An 18,904-nucleotide genomic window follows, 5' to 3' on the forward strand; every position below is an offset into this window, starting at 1 on the left:
ACGAGACACTGCGTCGGCCCGCCGCACCTCTCTCCCCGCCTGAAGTGCCTGCTTCATAGTTTAAGCTAATGATGAGTGTGTACAGGTGTGCTTTATACTCCTCCGGTTATTCCGTCACACCTTACCGTTCTAGCAACAAACCAATAGGATTGGAGTGATTTCATTCACGTTCAGACCTGCTACGTCTAGAGGTGTCGTAACCGATGCAGTGTCTCGTTCCCCTTCTCGGGGAACCAGGGTTACATACGTAACCCGAGACGTTACATTTGCTAAGTTAGGATTGGAAAATCGTTGCTCAGGGTGAGGGGTTTAGCAATGTAAATTAACCTTGACTTACACCCAGTTATTTATATTACCACTTCATTCTCATACAAGTTTACTTGGATCTAAAAGCTTTTAGATTTTAAAACTTTAAAATAAAAGTCAACAGCTTCCCAAAAACTTTAGTCAAGAAAATTGAAAGTAGTATAAAATTAGCATTATATTTTAAAAGTAACATTTTCTAGATGAAAAAGCATAAACCGGACAACTGCTGTGTTAGAAAATGTAAACAGCAGCATGACACTGAAATAACTTTATGGATATGCTCCTCCTGGTGAGCTGAGCAACACACATCTTTCGAGTAAACAAACAGCTGCAAACAATATGCTGGGTTATTCACCATCTTTATAATTTATTTTGTTATTTATTTTGCACATATAATGCACTAAGAACACTGACATTTTATATGTTCTAAAGGCCACACAAATATTATTACAGTAAAAATGTACCCTTTTAATAAATATATAAGAACATGACGAAGATTTACATGACTTCTCATTCCTGTAATTCTTTATCATAACTGAAGGGTTATTTATATAATACATTTGACTGAAATTAATCCACTGATTGCTTTACATTTATGGTCCAGTGCGAGGTGATTTGTCATACGGGATTGCTAACAAAACAGTCAATTACTGAGATATGCAGGTCTCTGACTCTGCCATTGTGGGGGAAAGACTCATGCAAGAAAAGGAGAAGTATTGGATCCCCTGAACAACTTAATCCCTGACATAATCCCTAACTTTAATTTAGTCAAATTCATGTTCTCACAAATAAAACCACAGAGGAACCAGCGCTGTTTGAATCAGCATTAACCGACAGGAGTCAGTGTGTGAGTGTGTTAAATGTAATTTCATTTGTGTCGCTGCACTTGATGTCCTTCACACTGATGTGTCTGCTTTTGTGTCACCAAAGCGTTACCAAAATCAGCCACACTGAAAGCAGCTTGATATCACTCTATTGTTACAGGCAGACATGGAGCAATAATGAGCTGTTGAGACCACGTCTGGTATAAACCAGCTTCACTGAAGCTTTCAACACATTTTATTTCTGCTGATTTAAAACGTGTCCCAAAAAGGAGCTGAACACTTGTATGCATCATGCTAGAGCTTGATCAAACGATTAGAGCAGACAATAGCTAGGTTTACTGTTCTGCACACACCTTGGTCTTACTCCAGTAAAGGTGTTATTCAGGTTAAGCTGTTTACATGAACCTTTGATCGGCTGAGATTGATTTTCCCTGTTGTCATGAATAAACCATTTAACAGAATATTATGTGGAGTACTTTCTTCAGATAGATCAGTCCACACAAACAGCGTAGGTTTGGTTTCAGAAGTGGGGACTAAGCAAAGGAATCAAGAGTTTTTTGCTGTTTCCTGCATTTATATACATTTCTGTCAATGTAGCAAATAACAAATAATGATGAAATTGGTTACTGTGCTTTCCATTGTATGAAAATTAGAAATGTTTTGTAAATATATAAATTGCTGCTTCTCAATGAACTAACCTATAACCAGTTCTAGTTTCCTTGATAGAAATCTGAGCGTACAATGGCAAAAACTTCCTCTAAGGAGAAAGGGCAGCCTGAAAGTTGCCTGTGAGGCAAAACCCAGGACAACAAACACTTGCTTCTGCTCATAAAACTTAATTGCACAGGGATAATTGAAAGCAACTCTGATGAGTGTTTAAACATTTCATCAGCTCATCTCTTCTCTGATCTGGGTTTTGGCAGATGGACAGTTGTGGTGTACAATATATGTGCATTTGACGCATAACAGTTTAAAGGATGTTGTTGTGTTTAGAGAGCCTATAGGAGTAAATCAACTGAAACTGTAAAAGTGAGATGGCCAAAATAGGATTTTGAAAAGTGAGGGGGACATGTCGCAATGACACCCTTGAGTCCACCAGCAGTAAAAAATAAAATAAAATAAATAAAAAGGTGCATTGATCTTCTCAGTGTTTAATACATGGGAAAGAATTGATGAATTTATGATATTTTGTGAACATTGGATGGTTTATGCAGATGACAAAAAAGTGAGAGAAGTGAGATGTTTACAGGCCACAGTAACCAACTTAATATTAGAGTACTTCATATTAGAAGCTTAGCCCGCCCCTGTGTGGTTTCTTCTTCTAACCGAGTTATAATGTTTACTTGAATTGTTCCAAAACCAGGTTACTTGCATAACTGGGTTGATAACAGAGTCCCCTGTGGATGTAAACAGTCACTCACTTGATTAACAGACTGAGGGGAAAAAACAGTCAACAAAGAGATTTGCTATATGATTATCCTTTTCTCTGCGGACATTTTAAAAACTACATGTTGAAACCTTTTGTCACGTCATAATTACATTACATTGCATATTGTCATCCTAAAATGCAATACTGAAACTGTCAGTTTCCTTGGCAAACACAGGCTTGCCTTTCGCAGAATGATCTTTCCTCTATGCTGGAAGAGGACAGTAGTGCCATGTGTTTATTAGAAATAAACAAACCTAATATATAGGTGCTTTACCAGCTTTACAGCCACAGAATGGACTCTTTTATTTTTTTTTATGTGGTTTCCAATACTTACAATGGAGCAGAGACAAATCATCTACACAGCTGTACATACATTTAGGAAGTATTTACTGTGAGCTGCAGGCTGTTCAGCTACTTTATTGTTATTGAACATGAGTGTAGTTGTTTGTTGCTGGCTTTTTGTGGTTGTTTGTTGAGTAGCTACTTATCAATAGTTGAGATCCATATTGCAGTTTAAGACTCACAAGGTGTCCATTAGGCTCCACCACTGAGACACGTTCCCCTGCAAACCTTTGATCAATAATCTCTGTTGGACATTAATTTTTCCTGTTTCCTCTCCTATTATGGACACAAAGTACTTGGACTTTGCCCGTAGAACAAAGTATTGATTCTTTTCATATTCATCTCTAACCAGTCAGACTGGATAGAGATGAGGAGACAAGTCAACTTTAACGCTTTTTGAATTTCTCACAGGGCTACGACGATGGGTATGGTGGAGAATATGATGACGAGAGCTACGAAGCCTATGATGACAACTACAGCAATCAGTCGAAGAGGTGATATTTACACACATGCAAATGCATAATGCAAAAAAAGAAAAAATCACCATCTGTCTACTGTGACTTATAATACAGAATGTGAAAGGTCCACTGTGAGCAGCTGTCTTATGGGTCATCACTGCTGTACATTTCAATACATATGTTCACCAATAATAAATAATAAAGACCTCTACTTAATGACTTTGTTGTGTCATGACATTTAGGCTAAACAATGAATTACCTTGTATGTTTTCTTTACCTTATCACAACCTATTGCACTGTTCAGTGTGTAGCCTATAGATAGAGCTGCACGCGCCTCAGTGAGTGAGAGAAAGAGAGTGAAATGGAGAGTACTATGAGAGATGAATACCCGCTTCTTAAGGAAAGTTTTAAAGGAGACCTATTAGGCTTTTCCATATTTTATGACTTATCTACAATGTTACAATGTTGGGTGTTCATGTTAAACCTTGTCAAAGCTTCAAATAATGAAGTAAAAGTACTTAAAGGAAATCCCTATGAGCCAAAACCTCAGATGTCCTCCTGTTCTGATCACTCTGTTTTTCTACTAACGGCTCCGTTCTACGACATACTGAGCTAAACAGAGCCCGTGTTCCATATATGGTCATTTACTCCACATAGCAACGCTCAGTCTGCCTGTACCGCTCGGCGACAACAACAGCCTGGTAACATGCTTCCAATGCCAATCAGAAGACAGATGGCTTTAAGAGGGGAGGCCTTAAAGAGACAGGAGCATCTACAGCTTGTTTCAGACAGAGGCTGAAATGAAGGCCTACATGAAGAGCCATTGAAGCCAAGACAGAGAATTATTTTATTTAAATTTTAAATCATGCAAAGCTGCCATACAGGAGTCACAGAACTACAATATAGGACTGGAAAAACAGTATAATAGGTCTCCTTTAAATGAAAGGGGCATATAATTTGTAAAATCTGCCGCACCAATTTTTCTGTCACAGACACTCTAAAGCACAGGGGCAAAACATATACAGAATAACACATTGTTGGTTTTGTTTTTCTTCATGGTATTTGTCAACAAAAGAAAAATATACAGAATAATGCCAACCAAACTATTATATATAATGTATTTTTTACCCAAGCAAAATATTTCCCTATCGTTCCTTATTATACAAAAATTATGAACAAATACAGCTTGTTGTTCTTTATTTTGACTGATTTTTCCACTCTGTCTGATTTAGCATTTCAGAATATTATGAATATGGACATGGAACCTGTGATGAATCCTACAGCAACTATGGTAAGCACAGCTTATTTTTGTGAGCCGATCATCATTGCTGCAAATATCACTCAAACTCTTTTTCATGTGTTATCCTTTCTTTCTCTACTGTAAATTGTTTGATGTAACAGTAGTGCAATCATCATAATCACACTATTAGAGCTGAAACAAATATTTGATATAAATCAATTCATAGAAAATAATTTGACACCTTGATAACTGATTCATCATTTAAGTCCTTTTTCAAGCAAAAATGCCAAACAGTCTCTGACTCTGGCATCTCAGTTGTGAGAATGTGATGATTTTCTCTGTTTTGCATCCTTGTAAATTCAACATTTTTGGCTTTTGGACTGTTGGTCCAGTTTATCCAGAAAATAATTGGTAGATTATTCGATGATGAAAAATAACTGCTAGTTGCAGCTCTACACACTACTTAGGAAAGTCCAGCATTAGGTTGTACAATATCAGTAATACCAATAGTACCAATTTCTGTCACAGCAATATCTACAACCCAGTCAGTGGGTGAGAACAACTCCTCTCTTGAAATGTTTTCCAGCGCTATCCTTGTACTTGATTTAAAGTCAGTAATATTTCAGTAATTTACCTCTATTGTTAAAGGTAATAAGTCAAACCTTTCCTCCTTTTCTACACAGTATAATATTTTAAAAACAAACATTTTAAGAAGCATCCTGTATTTAAATGAATTTCTGACAAGAAGAAAAAGTCTTCTTGGCCACAGAATCCTGGCTGCTGCTTCACTGATATTTAAAAGATGTTTCACAGCAGAGAAACAAAGGGAAAAGCCTTGTGGTTCCAGCCCACTTCTAATCATCCTCACCCAGGGAGTCGATCCTGCATGCATCACCCCTCCTACCTTCCTGGCTACAAGCTGCATTTGACTAGAACAGTAAATGTGCCAGTGGAAGCTCAGGGGGCTAACCGATGCCCGTTCTAAAGGTGGACTGTTTTGCCTTTTGGAGATGTGCCCTCATTGGCGTATTACAGAAAAGCTGTTACTATCTGCTTTGTTACCTCTGCTGTGCACACAACACTGCTGTCCAGTAAAAAAAAAAACTTGTATCTCCAAAACTCCAGTTGCTTTATTTCTTCTTTTATTTCACAAGGATTTAAGCAAAATAATCTTCAATTCATTACATCTAACCATTAAGTAAAACATGTAAAGCTTTAAATTTAGGCAAAAAAATTTTTAAATCACCAACCGTAGACTTACAAGGTTGTAGCACGACAGCAGCGATAAGCCGGTTGCCACAGCGGGTGTGCAGGCTCATTCATTTTCAACACAATGAATTGTGCACTGGGGTGTTGAGGTCAGACCAAACCAAAACCACGGGGGCAATGATTTGATTTTCTGCTCCATAAACACTTTTCTTATTTAGAAGCAGTGCAATGTGCCATGCAACCGAGGTGGCCATCTTTATGTAATTTGGCTCTAAGGCAGGCGCTGCTGACAGTCAGATCTCAGTATTGGTCTAAGAGAGGGCAAAGAGCTTATGAATTTAATTTTCTGTGGAAAGAAGCCTCTGTAGTACCTGGGATAGGATTTGCTCGCTTGAATTTTCTTGTCTTTGGTTAAATGGATTGTGACAGTATACCGTACCTGAGCTCACAGTTTGACTTTGTAACATGAACTCTCTCGGCACAGTGAATGCATCAGCTTTCTACAACGTGTTTTTAACTGTTTTTGCAGAGGAGGAGTGGACGACTACCCGTCCCATTCTCAAAGCCCCAATTTTACGGCTGACGAGAGGGGGCTACAGAAAGCATCCCTATGGTAGATACTGAAGGTGCTCCAGATCTGTGACCTCCTATTTCAAACTGTTTATATATTTTTTAATTCCGCATAAAAAGTTGTAACATTTGCTTTTTTGTTTGTCTCCTTCAGAAACTGAAATAAAAAAAAAACAAAAAGCACTTAAATCCACAAACTTTAACATTATTGCAGTATTATGACTGCTTTATTCATAAAGGTAAAGAGATTTTTTTTTGAAAAATACAGAGGAAATGAAAAGAGACATTCATCTACAGTCACCCATGTATAGGAAGGTTGTTCTTAAAATTGGCTGTTTAAATTCCCTTCATTTCACCTCTACCCACCACCCACCCCAAAAAATAGTGCTTTCGGATTTTTAACATTAAACTGCATACTTTTTCATGTTATGGCAAAGAGTTTGACAAATTGGTTTCCATGTATTGCCTTTCATGCAGTGATTATCAAGGTTTCCTGGCGCGCCCCTGTAATGCCAGAAAAAAAGAGAGTCATGGTTTCTTGCCGTGACTTGACCGAGAGACATGTAGCGTGTATGTTGACCAATCATAGCTGTGTTGTCTTACTTGCAGTACACCTAACTGCACTGATTGTTCCTCTGTTGCTTCGTTAGATATACAGTATTTTGCGGTCCTGTGGGTCATCACTGAAGTTGTCAGATTTGGAGAAAGAAAACTAAAAAAATACATTTTCACAAATGTACTAATTATTTGGCTTAGTAAAAGTAAATCAAGAGCGGGTTTATGGTTACTTTGTCTCTTGAAGATCAATGTTGGTATGCAGAAGCTCCACTTCCTGTTTGATTCCAACTTTGGCTTCAACTTGGTATGCAAAAATCATTATCACGGTAACAGATCTAGAACCACGTATTGCTCTGAACACAAATGACCTCATAAACTCCATTGAAGGCAGCAGATGGAAACCAGACCTTTTCCAGATTTGAAGGCCTCTATACAAAGTGACCTGGACGTTTCTTATGAAAAGGTTTAATGTTCAGAAATCTAAATCAGTCCTCACGTTGCCCCATAACTGACTGCAATATGATGACTTAATGGTAAAAGTTCATGGAGTTGATACCACAGACTAAAGTTAGCCTAAGTTATATTGTGACTTTAAATTATATAAGATGTGAGATCGTAATCGTAATGCAAAACTTCTTTTTGTTTGGGTTGAAAACAATCAGCAATATACATTGTGTGATTTATAATGCGTGCTTTGTTCTGTGTGTAATCTGTATTTGTACATAAAGTATTTAATAAAAACAACATAAACCTCAACACAATGTGTAAGACTCTCTAAATAGGTGGCTATGGAGCTATAAATTGGTAATGTTTCTGCAGTCTGTTAACATCACTGACACCGAGCCCATTTAACATTTGCTTTCAGGTAACGGCTAACTCATTTAATAAAGAACGCCCACCAACCTGTCCTGTCTCCAAATGACACATTTGTTAAATAATTCATATTCTTGCTCAATCGTCCTTGAATCTTTGATCACTTTCTTATATAGACTAATACATTTTTTTCTTAATCATTCTCTGAAGTTTTACATCAATAAACAGACACTGATTGACACTGAGAATGATACGGAGTTAAGAGGTAAGAAGTCCTAATATATTCTCATAATAATGCCTTAAATACGCTCAATGTTTGAAGCTGGCTCATGAAGAGCATACTGGGCCATATTGGTATTCACCCTCTGATAGTATGTTACTGTTGAGTGGAAAAACAACACACTCAGTGTGTCTTTCATCTGCAACACATCAATGTCTCTGCTAACCTCTTTCTGCATTTCTGTCATTTAACCTGAGAAAGCTGTATAAGCACTGCAATTTTCAGTACTTTAAACATCAAAGCTGAAGTCCATTCAGCGATTTGAATTCTCTTTTGTGATTAGTACACCTGAAGCCTGGCTCTCATTAAGAGTGTAGATCACGGGACTGAAAGGAAGACTAAACACTAAGCAGGTAACCCTAACAATAACACTAATTTAATCATTAAATGCTAACTTCCACTTTTAAAAAAAGTAAACCTGCCCTTTTTAATGCCAAATAAAATCCCTTCTCTAACTAAATAGCCAATAAGGAATTTAGCTAAACTGTGATAAAAGAAATAATAAGTTTTAATAAAAGACACTAAAATAATGTCCGGCAATCTAAACATCACACCAGTGATATAAATAAATTCCCAAAATTTGCTCAAAACTCATCATAATCTTTCATGATATTTATAGTTGGTTTACTTTTTTCAGTGATGGAATATAATGACTGTTCTGTGCTATATATTGTGAACATTGCATACATATTACATTGCATGCCGTCCATCAGTCTATAATTATTGATGGCACATAATGTTTGACATATTCTATATCATATTGTTTTGTTTTTCCCCTATAGATAAGGAAAAACACTATTGTGTGATTTGGTCAAAGCAGAGAGGGATGTCACAGGTGAGTGGATATAATGACCAGGAATGTAGCTGCATTGTCACAGGAGTCGATCATTGCATGTGTGCACATTACAGTTTTGTTTTAAATATCTGTGGTCAGTAGTGATTTTTTCTTTTGACATTTAAATGAGACATAATTAACAGCAGGTTAAGCTAGTTTGGCCTCCTGGTTTGATTTAATTTTTCAAACAAAGCAAAAAGGCTTTAAATCCGTACTTTGAATCAACAGTTTGTAACAGACTGAAACCTCCCCCTATCTTAAAGTGTTTGTTTTAAAACTTCGTTTTAACTTGTTCGTTTATGTTTTGTGATTAAGAGTAACATTTTCTTGTGGTTCTCTGTGTGCACACTATTGAAGGATTAAAATATAATTTCCTTCCTTCTTCCTAATTTTCCTGCAACATTCTCATGAATCCACCATTAAAGCTCATTTACATTAACTGCAAGTGTTACAGTACACCGCTTTATTCTCTGACATCTCATTAAAAATGCAATAAAGCATAGACATGCAATTAAAGTAATGGAAACAAAAGGGATAAAGGAAACAAAATCTTACTAAAGCTGCAACATGATTAGAAGTAATTAATCATCTGATGAGTAGAACAGCAGAGGAGTGACTATACATGAGGCTGTCTTGAAAATAATTATGTGCATGCAATGTGGTTGGGTAGATTTTAAAATTAAATGAAAATAATATTTACTGTACCTATATTACCTATTATTACATACCTTCGTTTCTGTCAAACAAATGTGATTATGTATTACTTCCGCACCAGTTATTTGCATCTTTCCTTTCTACTGTTTCTGTAATAAATCCTATTTGAGTGTATTTTTCACTCCAACCCGAGTTTTATAGCTGTGCAAATGCAGTTACACTTAATTCCTATGGACAGATACCTGCTGACTTTTTTATTATTCATGTTTTTCTTTTGCCATTTTTTTCTAAAGGTGCAATTCTTTTTTTTTAAATGTATTCAAAAGCATAACACCTTAATTTCACACTTGTGCTGATAATGCATATTAAAATTTTTGAACAAAAATGAGATGTACAAGACACAAGTTGTTTATATTGGTGCTAAATTGTTATAAGATATCCAGTATTTCTCCTGTAAGGCTGCAATCTGTCATGAGTTTGCATTTGTTATATGCACAAAGATGCCATGATAAGTCCTAAAATTATTTAATGTTTTTACTGTACGATAGCAGGTGTGTTGATTTTTACCAAAAACCAGCCAAGTTGTCATCACTCTTGGCTGTAGTCATGACTGCAAAAATTTTGAGCTATTTCCTTTCTTAAATACACACATATCATTTCCATGATAATTATAAGTCTAAAATGCATGAATACTTACTTACAAATGTAGAGCTTATGACTTTTGTAGCAGCAGCTTGTTACGACAGGCTTTTCTGTAGTTAATACAGTCTAAAGATTCAAAAGAGGAACTGTGTCCGCTTTGCAGTTATTCTGAGTTTGTGAAACAAAAGATTGTTTTTCTGCAAAATTACAGGAGGAACATTATGTTTTTTGGCAGAAACAACATAACTATAGATTAAATGAAAGAACATTCATCAAAACTTCATGAAACAAATACTGCGTTTAAACTAGGATATAAGCATGGCAGTTTCCATTTGTCTCCACCGCTCTTTTTTTATATACTATTATATAATGGTGGGCCAGTTGCCAGAACAACATACAGTACAAAGTGCTTATATGGTGGCAAAAATAACAGATATATATAGTGGAGTTTTTTCTACAATGATGCACAGAAAACCTTGTTTCTGAAATCATACTGTACTGTTTTACTGTACAATTAGTAGACAGTTTCATTGCGATTTAGTCTAAATCTGCAGTGCTGCAACATGACTAACATCATGCTCCCTTTGCCTTTTTGCAAAAATGCATTTTCTACTTGTACTTGTGCTTCTTTCCAGAGCAGCAGGCACGAGAATCTGCTCCCAGAGGACTGAAGATTGTACTCAGCCATCAGACATGCTCGAGCCCTTCATCAGTCAGGAAAGTAGCTTGGTACGTATTTCAAGTTGTTCTCCATGAAGCATCTAACTATAAAGCTGTCTACGTTCTTCCACAGCACTGAGTTTGAAAGGATTAGTTGTTGAGGTTACATGAAGAATTGCTATGTCAACTTAATGCAAAATTAACAAGATGTCATCGCTTTGCACCTCATTGACAGATCACATTCTCATACAGTATACGGCAGTTTTCCCAGGATATTTTACTGAAAATCAGCAATGAGCTACAGCAATGCTATTTATTATTTATTTATTTATTTATTAATAAATATAAAGAAAGCAGCATGCTCAGTGTAACATTTCAGAGGGAAATGGCAGTAAAGCAGCTCAGACATGGCTGATTGGAGGAATTCATGACATTCATGGATGATTGTTGATTCAACCCAAGTTCAGTTTTGTTAAAAGGGAAGCTGTTGCGAAACTCCATCCATCGTCAACCGCTTATCCTGCGTACAAGGTCACGGGGGGCTGGAGCCAATCTCAGCTTACATTAGGTGAAAGGAGGGGTACACCCTGGACAGGTCGCCAGTCCATCGCAGGGCCACACATAGACAAACAACCACTCACACTCACATCCACACCTAAGGACAATTTTATTAGGCTTAGCAATTAAGCTAGGCTGCATGTCTTTGGATGGTGGGAGGAAGCCGGAGCACCCGGAGAGAACCCACGCGACACGGGGAGAACATGCAAACTCCACACAGAAAGGTTGGGGCAACCAGGGTTTGAACCCACGACCTTCTTGCTGTGAGGCACCACCACGCCGCCCTGTTGCGAAAATCCCACTAACTAATATCATGCTTACATATCTGTAACTGAATAATTGCTGATGTCTGAGAATATAATTCCCTATTTTCAACTCCTTTACTTTCAAAGTGTGTTCTGTGACTTGTCCCTTAAAACTAACTCTCGTGTTTATTTGCACCTATGAGCTGGAAGTGATCAGTGCTGGTGGAAACCCTGTGTATGCCAGTGATGTTCATGCAGCCTTTGCCAGAAGCACTCTCAGATCCATTTTCATAACAAGCCCGCCGCCAGCTCGAAACCAGCCAAGAGCTGAAATCCCAAAGCCTGCTAAGGATGTTAATGCATTTCTTAAAGTGAATGCAGCTGATAAAACTCTCACATTCAGATTACAAAAAGGATTTTTTAAAAAAAAGACTCATTACTCATTGTACATTTTTGTTGTTGTCACTGCACAAAGAATGGAATCTAAGGTGCTTATAAAGACTTTGCAGCTGTCTTCACATCTCTTTGCCATTAGTCCACACATGGATCCACGGTGATTCTTGCGCATTAAGCAGTCATGGGCTGCAGCCTCGGGCGCAGTAAGACACAGGCAGCTGTTTGTTTTGTTGGTTTGCCAAGTTTATCACCTTTGGCAACAGTCACAACACCCATAACAGAATACACATTAGTCTATTTAGTGAACACTCTTTGCTCATGCATTTGTTCCTGTGAAAAGATCAGGATAAATTGTGTTTATATTAACTTTTATTTATTGCACACAGAGATACATTTGGACTTGGAGAGGAAAGATGGTGAAACACAAAAGGTGATGGCAGGATTAACAAATGACTCAGGTAGGGGGGTGATTGTGTGTATCAGCTGTTACTTTTCACTATTATAAAAGCCTACATACAATTGATCTTTGTCTATGTGTTTGCACCTGAGTTGCCCTCTATTTCAAAAAACATTTCTGATATTTTTCAGCCTGAATCTTACTGAAAAAAACTTCCTTTTCTTCTTTTGGACCATCAGAATGTTTGAAGACTAGCTGTGCTAGCTGGTCATGTTTCACATCTCACTGTAAACAAAGCTGTTTCACAATAGTTACGCAAGTGAAACTATAGTTTTTGAAGTAATAACTGTTGGTTGCATTCATTAAAGGGCCTCAAATAAGTTGGACTGTTGGAAAGTCATTTGAGGATACTATATCCTTGACCTCAGACTCAAAAGCATGTTGCCAGCGGAGCTCATATTCACTATTTCTACATTAATGGAGGCCAGGTGACAGCACATAGCAGCATTATGCTACGTGTTCATAGGTGTCATTTATACTGGAGTTGCTGGGGACATGTCCAAACCACATTTTGAAATGGCTGATTTTGTCCCCATCACTTTTTGAAAGTATTTGTAAAAAATATTCTGAAAAATAGCTCGCACCAAGAAATCTCCTCATCTTGTTAGAGAGGTTGCACAACTCGGGTTGATACCAACAGATTCTGCAGTCATGTAATGATACCATCTGCTTATGGGTTCAGACTCGCTGAGAGAGAGAGACATCCTCAGATATGCAACACACTGTACTTGCTAATTCAGTCAACGGCTGTGTGAACAAATAAATGATGGCTGCACCCTCTTTTGTGCCAACTGTCATGCTTAGTGCTTTATTTTCTCGAATGATTGCACCTATTTGTTCTTAACAAGACAATAAAGGCTCATTTGAAAAGGTTGAGGTGAGAGTGAGGAGGTCTAGCTCCTTCATTGCCATCTCAAGGACGAGCTGATTGTCTCTGGCTAAAAGCTTCATCTCCATACAGAGCGTCACTGTGGATGTCAGACGCGTGTTGACAGATTATAACTGGAGGATTCATGAAGAGACCGCCAGTGGATCGAGGGGAATTACCGTGCGGCATTTGATGCACACCCAGCCAAAATGTCAGACTCAGGGCTCAAAGGCTCGCTGCATATACAAACTACTACACACCAAGGACACAATGTCATTTGTCAAACGTCCTCAGAATCAATCCAGACAGATAACAACATGCTTGTCACATGAATAGTTCTACATATTATTACAGACTGATAAGAAGATGGATAGCACTCTCATGTCTGTCCTTTAAATATGACGCTACAGCCAGGAGATGGTTAGCTTAGCATAGTCTATCACATAACCTTCCATAAACCCACAAATTGTTGTCTTTACACTTCTTTTATGCAGGAATTAAACAAACCAGACTTAATGTATTCAATAGTGAGCTAATAGGCAGATTTTTTATACCCTTTGACAGAGCTACACTAGCTGTTTCCCTCTGTGTGAGCTAAAGTAATCATCTCTGAAATCTAGCTTTATATTTAGTGTACATGAGAACGGTGTCAATATCCTCATCTCATTCTTGGCAAAAAGGCAAACAAGTGTATTTCCCAAAACTGAATTTATTTTAAATATTTGCATCTATGTTGTGCTTTGCTCATTGTTGACTTTCATGATACAATGTATGTTTCTCTTTTCTTTTTGTTTTACAGGTTGTCAAGTGTTATGAAGCCAAGAGCAAGTTGCATTCCCAGTGGTCAATAAAACTTTTTACTTGTGCATATAAAGCAATAAAGAGTCATATTTTTTGACATGTAAAAATGTCCTTAGGTTAGCAAATTTTCATATGAACCTAAATCCAAGTCCATGCTGTCCTTGCAGCAGAAAAAAACATTTCTTTAGCTTCTGATGTTAGAAATGTGTTTTATCATAATGTCACTTCTGTTCAGTTTAACAATATTTTGTATTTTGGCCAATGTTGTGGCCTTAAAAAAATTGGAAATATATAAGAAAATCTAAACACAACTGCACCTTATTTTAGCTATGTTGTCATCTGGCGGCTGCTGTCATTATCAACTCGAGTGCACCCTGTGTCTGTTTCCAGCTCGCTAATAAATGGTTCACTTTACTGCTGCCAACATAAACATGTTAGTTCATTAAGCAAGTCGAGCCCACTGCTAGCATTCTGGCCAACTGTCACAGCTACTTTACGAGCCCAACCCGTCACTGCTGCTGGAATATACTTCAGCAGCCAGTCACAGCTCACACCTCGTGTCATTTTCTGAGAGGTAGTGATAATGAACGGTGCAGTCTGCTGCTGTACATATGGTACACAGTGATTAACACTTGAGATTGATAGGAGCAATACAAGCATCCCACAGCTCAAATAAATGTTCATCAATGTCTTCTTTCTGCATTTGTTTGTTCATTTTTGATCTACAAAACAATAAATTGATAGCCTCGTAAACCAGGCACATCCCAGCTTCTCGCAACTTGTTCAAATTGAACAGCTTGCAGGGCTAACAAGTCAGATTTGATGCAGAAAATCATTGGTTGCTTATCTTTTGGGGTGGAAAAGGATTTCATCTGCTCAATTGTATAGCAGACTCATTTCATCAAAACAGCCACCCCTGATTCTGCCATTTGTTTAATTCTTTTGCTCCATGACATGCGCTCTACACACAGCCTGTCAGACAGCATAGCAATTATCTTCCTCGATATCACTTGATCCAAATATTGGAAACACAAAGACACCAAAGTGGGTCAGGATCTAGGCAAGTACCCAGAAATGTTCAATGATGCAAAACAGTGCATAGTAATAACTCTAACGCACAGCATTTCCCCCAGACTGGGACGCATACCTGAGCAAACTCAGCTCTGTTTAGACAGCTGCTTGATGAGCCAGAATAGAAAATGAGGGCTTATAATCACCCGAGTCTAAAAGGGCCTCTTCACCAGCGTAGCACTTGTTATGAAATGGTGTGCAGAGTCAGAGTCCTTGACATGTTTTGATGATTTTCATGTTGTTTCCCTTGCGACAGCAGGCTGGGATCTAAGCCAGGTAACAGAAGGTGAGGATGTATAGCTTGAGCTGCAGTTTTGAAGAAGATGTGTGCAAGAGACTTCTATATCTGATCCTAACTCCCTTTTGCACAAAAGCCTGACCCCCCCCCTTCCAGCTCATTAGAGCTATTGTTGGAGAAATTGTGAGTTTTGGCATGTTGTGTTGTGCTACTGATGAAGTCATCTAGCAAACAAAACATCTTCACAAATATAGTGCCAGTCTGATGCACAAGATTTTCTTTGGTTCGTAACGTTGTAGGAAATGTTTTGCAGGAGGTAGCTTTCATTGAAACATTTGTAATAGGATTACATAGCCCCCCAAAAAAATGCCCCCCATGAAATACAATATTCCTACCTAAAAGGCAAAATTGACCTCCATTATTGTGATTTTCAACTGTTTGGGCTCAAGGTGTGAACTTGCATGAGTTTCTCTCAAGGAAAACTAATCCAATTCATTCCGAATAATGTCTTTAAACAATCAGAGTGTCTGAATCTCTTCCCAATGACCATGCATAATGCACATACAAGCTGCTAAATGCATCTCCATATTCAGATTACAAAGAGCTATTTATGAATAAACATTTTCCTTTGCAACTGAGCTTCTGTAAATCACAAAAGGCAGAAGGTGTTTATATGAGTATCCCTGCTAATGACTGTAGAAGATCCACAGATTATGTATTTTTTTCCACAAAATCTAAACAAAGTAAAACCAAATCTGAAAATGCTTTTGTGTTATATTAGTGCTGCATTTATCTGATACTGGTAGATGCAAACAAAAAACTATGTGCATTATGAATATACATAATTAACTTATTATATCTTCTTTATCTCTTATTTCTCAAAATAATATTAAGTTAAACAAATTTGACGAATTTCCATTTTATGTAAATTTAATGGACAAGTCATCTGAATCTGAAGTCAAGTGTATTCATAAAGCCTTTGTTTAATTGGACCCAGGTATGACTCATCTATTTGAAGGAGTTTGGTTTGGAGCAACATAAAACAGTTTTTGAAATTGTATGCTGATGACTTTTTTTGAACATCTACCGAATGATAATAGAGGAACTTTCTAAACTATACAAAAGCTGTTACATTAAACTTATGGCTGAAAATGTGACAATGTCTTTTTAAATTTTTATCTGCCTGTGGTTTTTAATTGTCAATACTTTAGTAACACAGCTATTCACTGTGCCATGGATGAAAATGAGCTTCAGTTAAACCCTTACAAGTTGTTTACTGTGACATGGATTCGCTCACATTCTGTATGCCTTTCAGTCTCCTTCGCTACTGCTTGTTACAGCCTCAGTATACATCTGCTGAATTTGAGTTATAATTTTACGTGAGCTATTCCAATCATGGAAATCCACTTAATGAAAGTCCAATCAGCTTACAAACTACATCTAAGATTGTGACGACACCCCAGGTACCGCTGGGCTGTTTTTCAGCTCTTTTCGGCTGTACATACCCCCATGAGTAACGGTGCAAGATGTCATTTCAGATAAATGCCTCCGACAGGCGGGACTGTGATGTAGCTGTCAAGATTCAGAGTCACAGACGTCCCCAATGAAGCCTTTTTGTTTTGCATAGATTGTATTTCTTTTCACAGCTGAGGAAATAATACAGTTGTTGCTTTCAAACTGGATGACAAAAGTGCCTACAGGTACTATTGCTCAAAGGGTAAGTAGATCGATCTCGCCCACATGGAAACAGCAGGCTATTGATTCGTAGTTTATTGTCAGTCAAGGTTGTGTTTGAGTCTTTTTATCCCTGGGTACTTTAATGAAGCGCACATGACAATAGTCTGTACTTTAACAATAGGGAACTCTTTATAGCCAAACAGGTGAAATTAGTCAGACATCACTGCAAAGGACAGTCAGTGCTTTTCACAGTAACTGACAGTTGACAACTGGCACTCTACACTAGCATATTATAGGCGAACATAAATAACTATATGTGATTATATGCAGCCTGCAGACAAGGGGAGTAACAGTCTTTGTACTTTTCTTTTAACCTCCACTCAATTAGTAAAAAATCACCAATCAGCTGATAAATTTGAACTTAATGTATTTTATTGTTTATCTATCCCTGGCTACCTGGCTGAAGCTAACTTTCGTCATTAAACTACACTAGCCAGTGTGCATAATGTACATCATCTGTACTATACTGCATACTGCTATTGCATGTCTATATGTACTATTGTAAATGAGCTAGTAAAAGAAATGAAGTTTGAATTTATGTTTTTGAACTGATTTGAAGTTAAAGGAATACTATAAAACTAAAAAGCAACCGCACGCCACAATAACAGTCATATATATATATATATATATATATATATATATAGTACATTATTACTTCACTGCTGCTGTGTATCTTGTAAAAATACACTAAGGGTTGCTGTAGTAATCTGTTGAAGTTGATTAAGAGCTTACCATTGACCTCATTTTATCAGTTCGGCAACTCGTGAGGCTGTATTAGTGTTTGTCTCAAGTGAAAGCAGTCCACGTCATTTGCAGGACTGAATAAAAGGCAATGCAAGAGCCGCATAGAGAGGCACTCTGACATTTTCTAATTCAGACATACTTTTAAACCATGTGTGAAATGGATGAAAATCTTAATAAACCTTTTATAGAAAATGTGTTTTGATGTGAATGTAATCCCTTGATGGATTATTTAAAAATGGAAATTTTTCAGGTCTCCTGTTGTCTGATTTGATTGTCTTATTGTGCAGATTTTCATCTACTGTATAAGGGCTAAGGCCAAATTAGATTCGGTTGCTCAAGGGCAAGCTCTTTATGAAACATGATTATAAAAACTATGGCGTCATCAGTTAGTCTATATACCATACAAGCTCTGTGAGGTGTTGACATTACGCTAAGGGGTCAAACTGATGTAATTGTGAAAGCAAAACAGGGTCTTTTTCCAGCTTGCTCTGAAGTTACGGGCTCAAATCTGCACACGTGTGCGGCCTTCGACAGCTAAGACATCAAACTAAAGACAATTATGGGGCTTGGGAAAACTGCAATTCTCTATAGCAAGTGCTGCTGGAGACCCTGTGAAGATGAAAAATGCATGTCAGTAGTAAAAAAGCTCAGCTCCCCGAGGGGTGCTGAAGCTACGAACCACAAGAAAGAGATTAACCAATGCAGCTGTGAGAGAGAAGTGAGCACCCTGTTCTCCTCCGCTCTCCCTCTCAGATCATTTCTAAAATAGTTTATTTTTTAATAAATGTTCAATGACGTGTGATTTAATGGGGCATATAATTTGTATCAACTTGAAGGGCCCAAAGGATGGTTTGTCTCACAATGATAAATCCGGTGCTTTTGAAAGTACAAAAGCAAAGAAGAGAGAAACTGATGCATTTAACAAAACATTGATATTTCACTCTATGGCATTCTTTTTGCCACTAAGCA

General features: G+C 37.5%; 1 protein-coding gene across 1 annotated transcript in view; it reads left to right on the forward strand.

The window, feature by feature from the left end:
* khdrbs2 (KH domain containing, RNA binding, signal transduction associated 2) overlaps positions 1-7,589 on the forward strand; it is a 62,679-nt gene extending 55,090 nt beyond the window's left edge. The window contains exons 7-9 of the mRNA XM_046070803.1: positions 3,313-3,395; positions 4,592-4,650; positions 6,338-7,589. Coding sequence (XP_045926759.1) covers positions 3,313-3,395; positions 4,592-4,650; positions 6,338-6,432 — 237 coding nt within the window. The 3' untranslated portion in view covers positions 6,433-7,589. The remainder of the gene's footprint in view (positions 1-3,312; positions 3,396-4,591; positions 4,651-6,337) is intronic.
* Positions 7,590-18,904: the final 11,315 nt, after the last annotated feature.

The sequence above is a fragment of the Micropterus dolomieu genome, linkage group LG15 (assembly GCF_021292245.1).
Source record: "Micropterus dolomieu isolate WLL.071019.BEF.003 ecotype Adirondacks linkage group LG15, ASM2129224v1, whole genome shotgun sequence".
NCBI lineage: Eukaryota > Metazoa > Chordata > Actinopteri > Centrarchiformes > Centrarchidae > Micropterus > Micropterus dolomieu.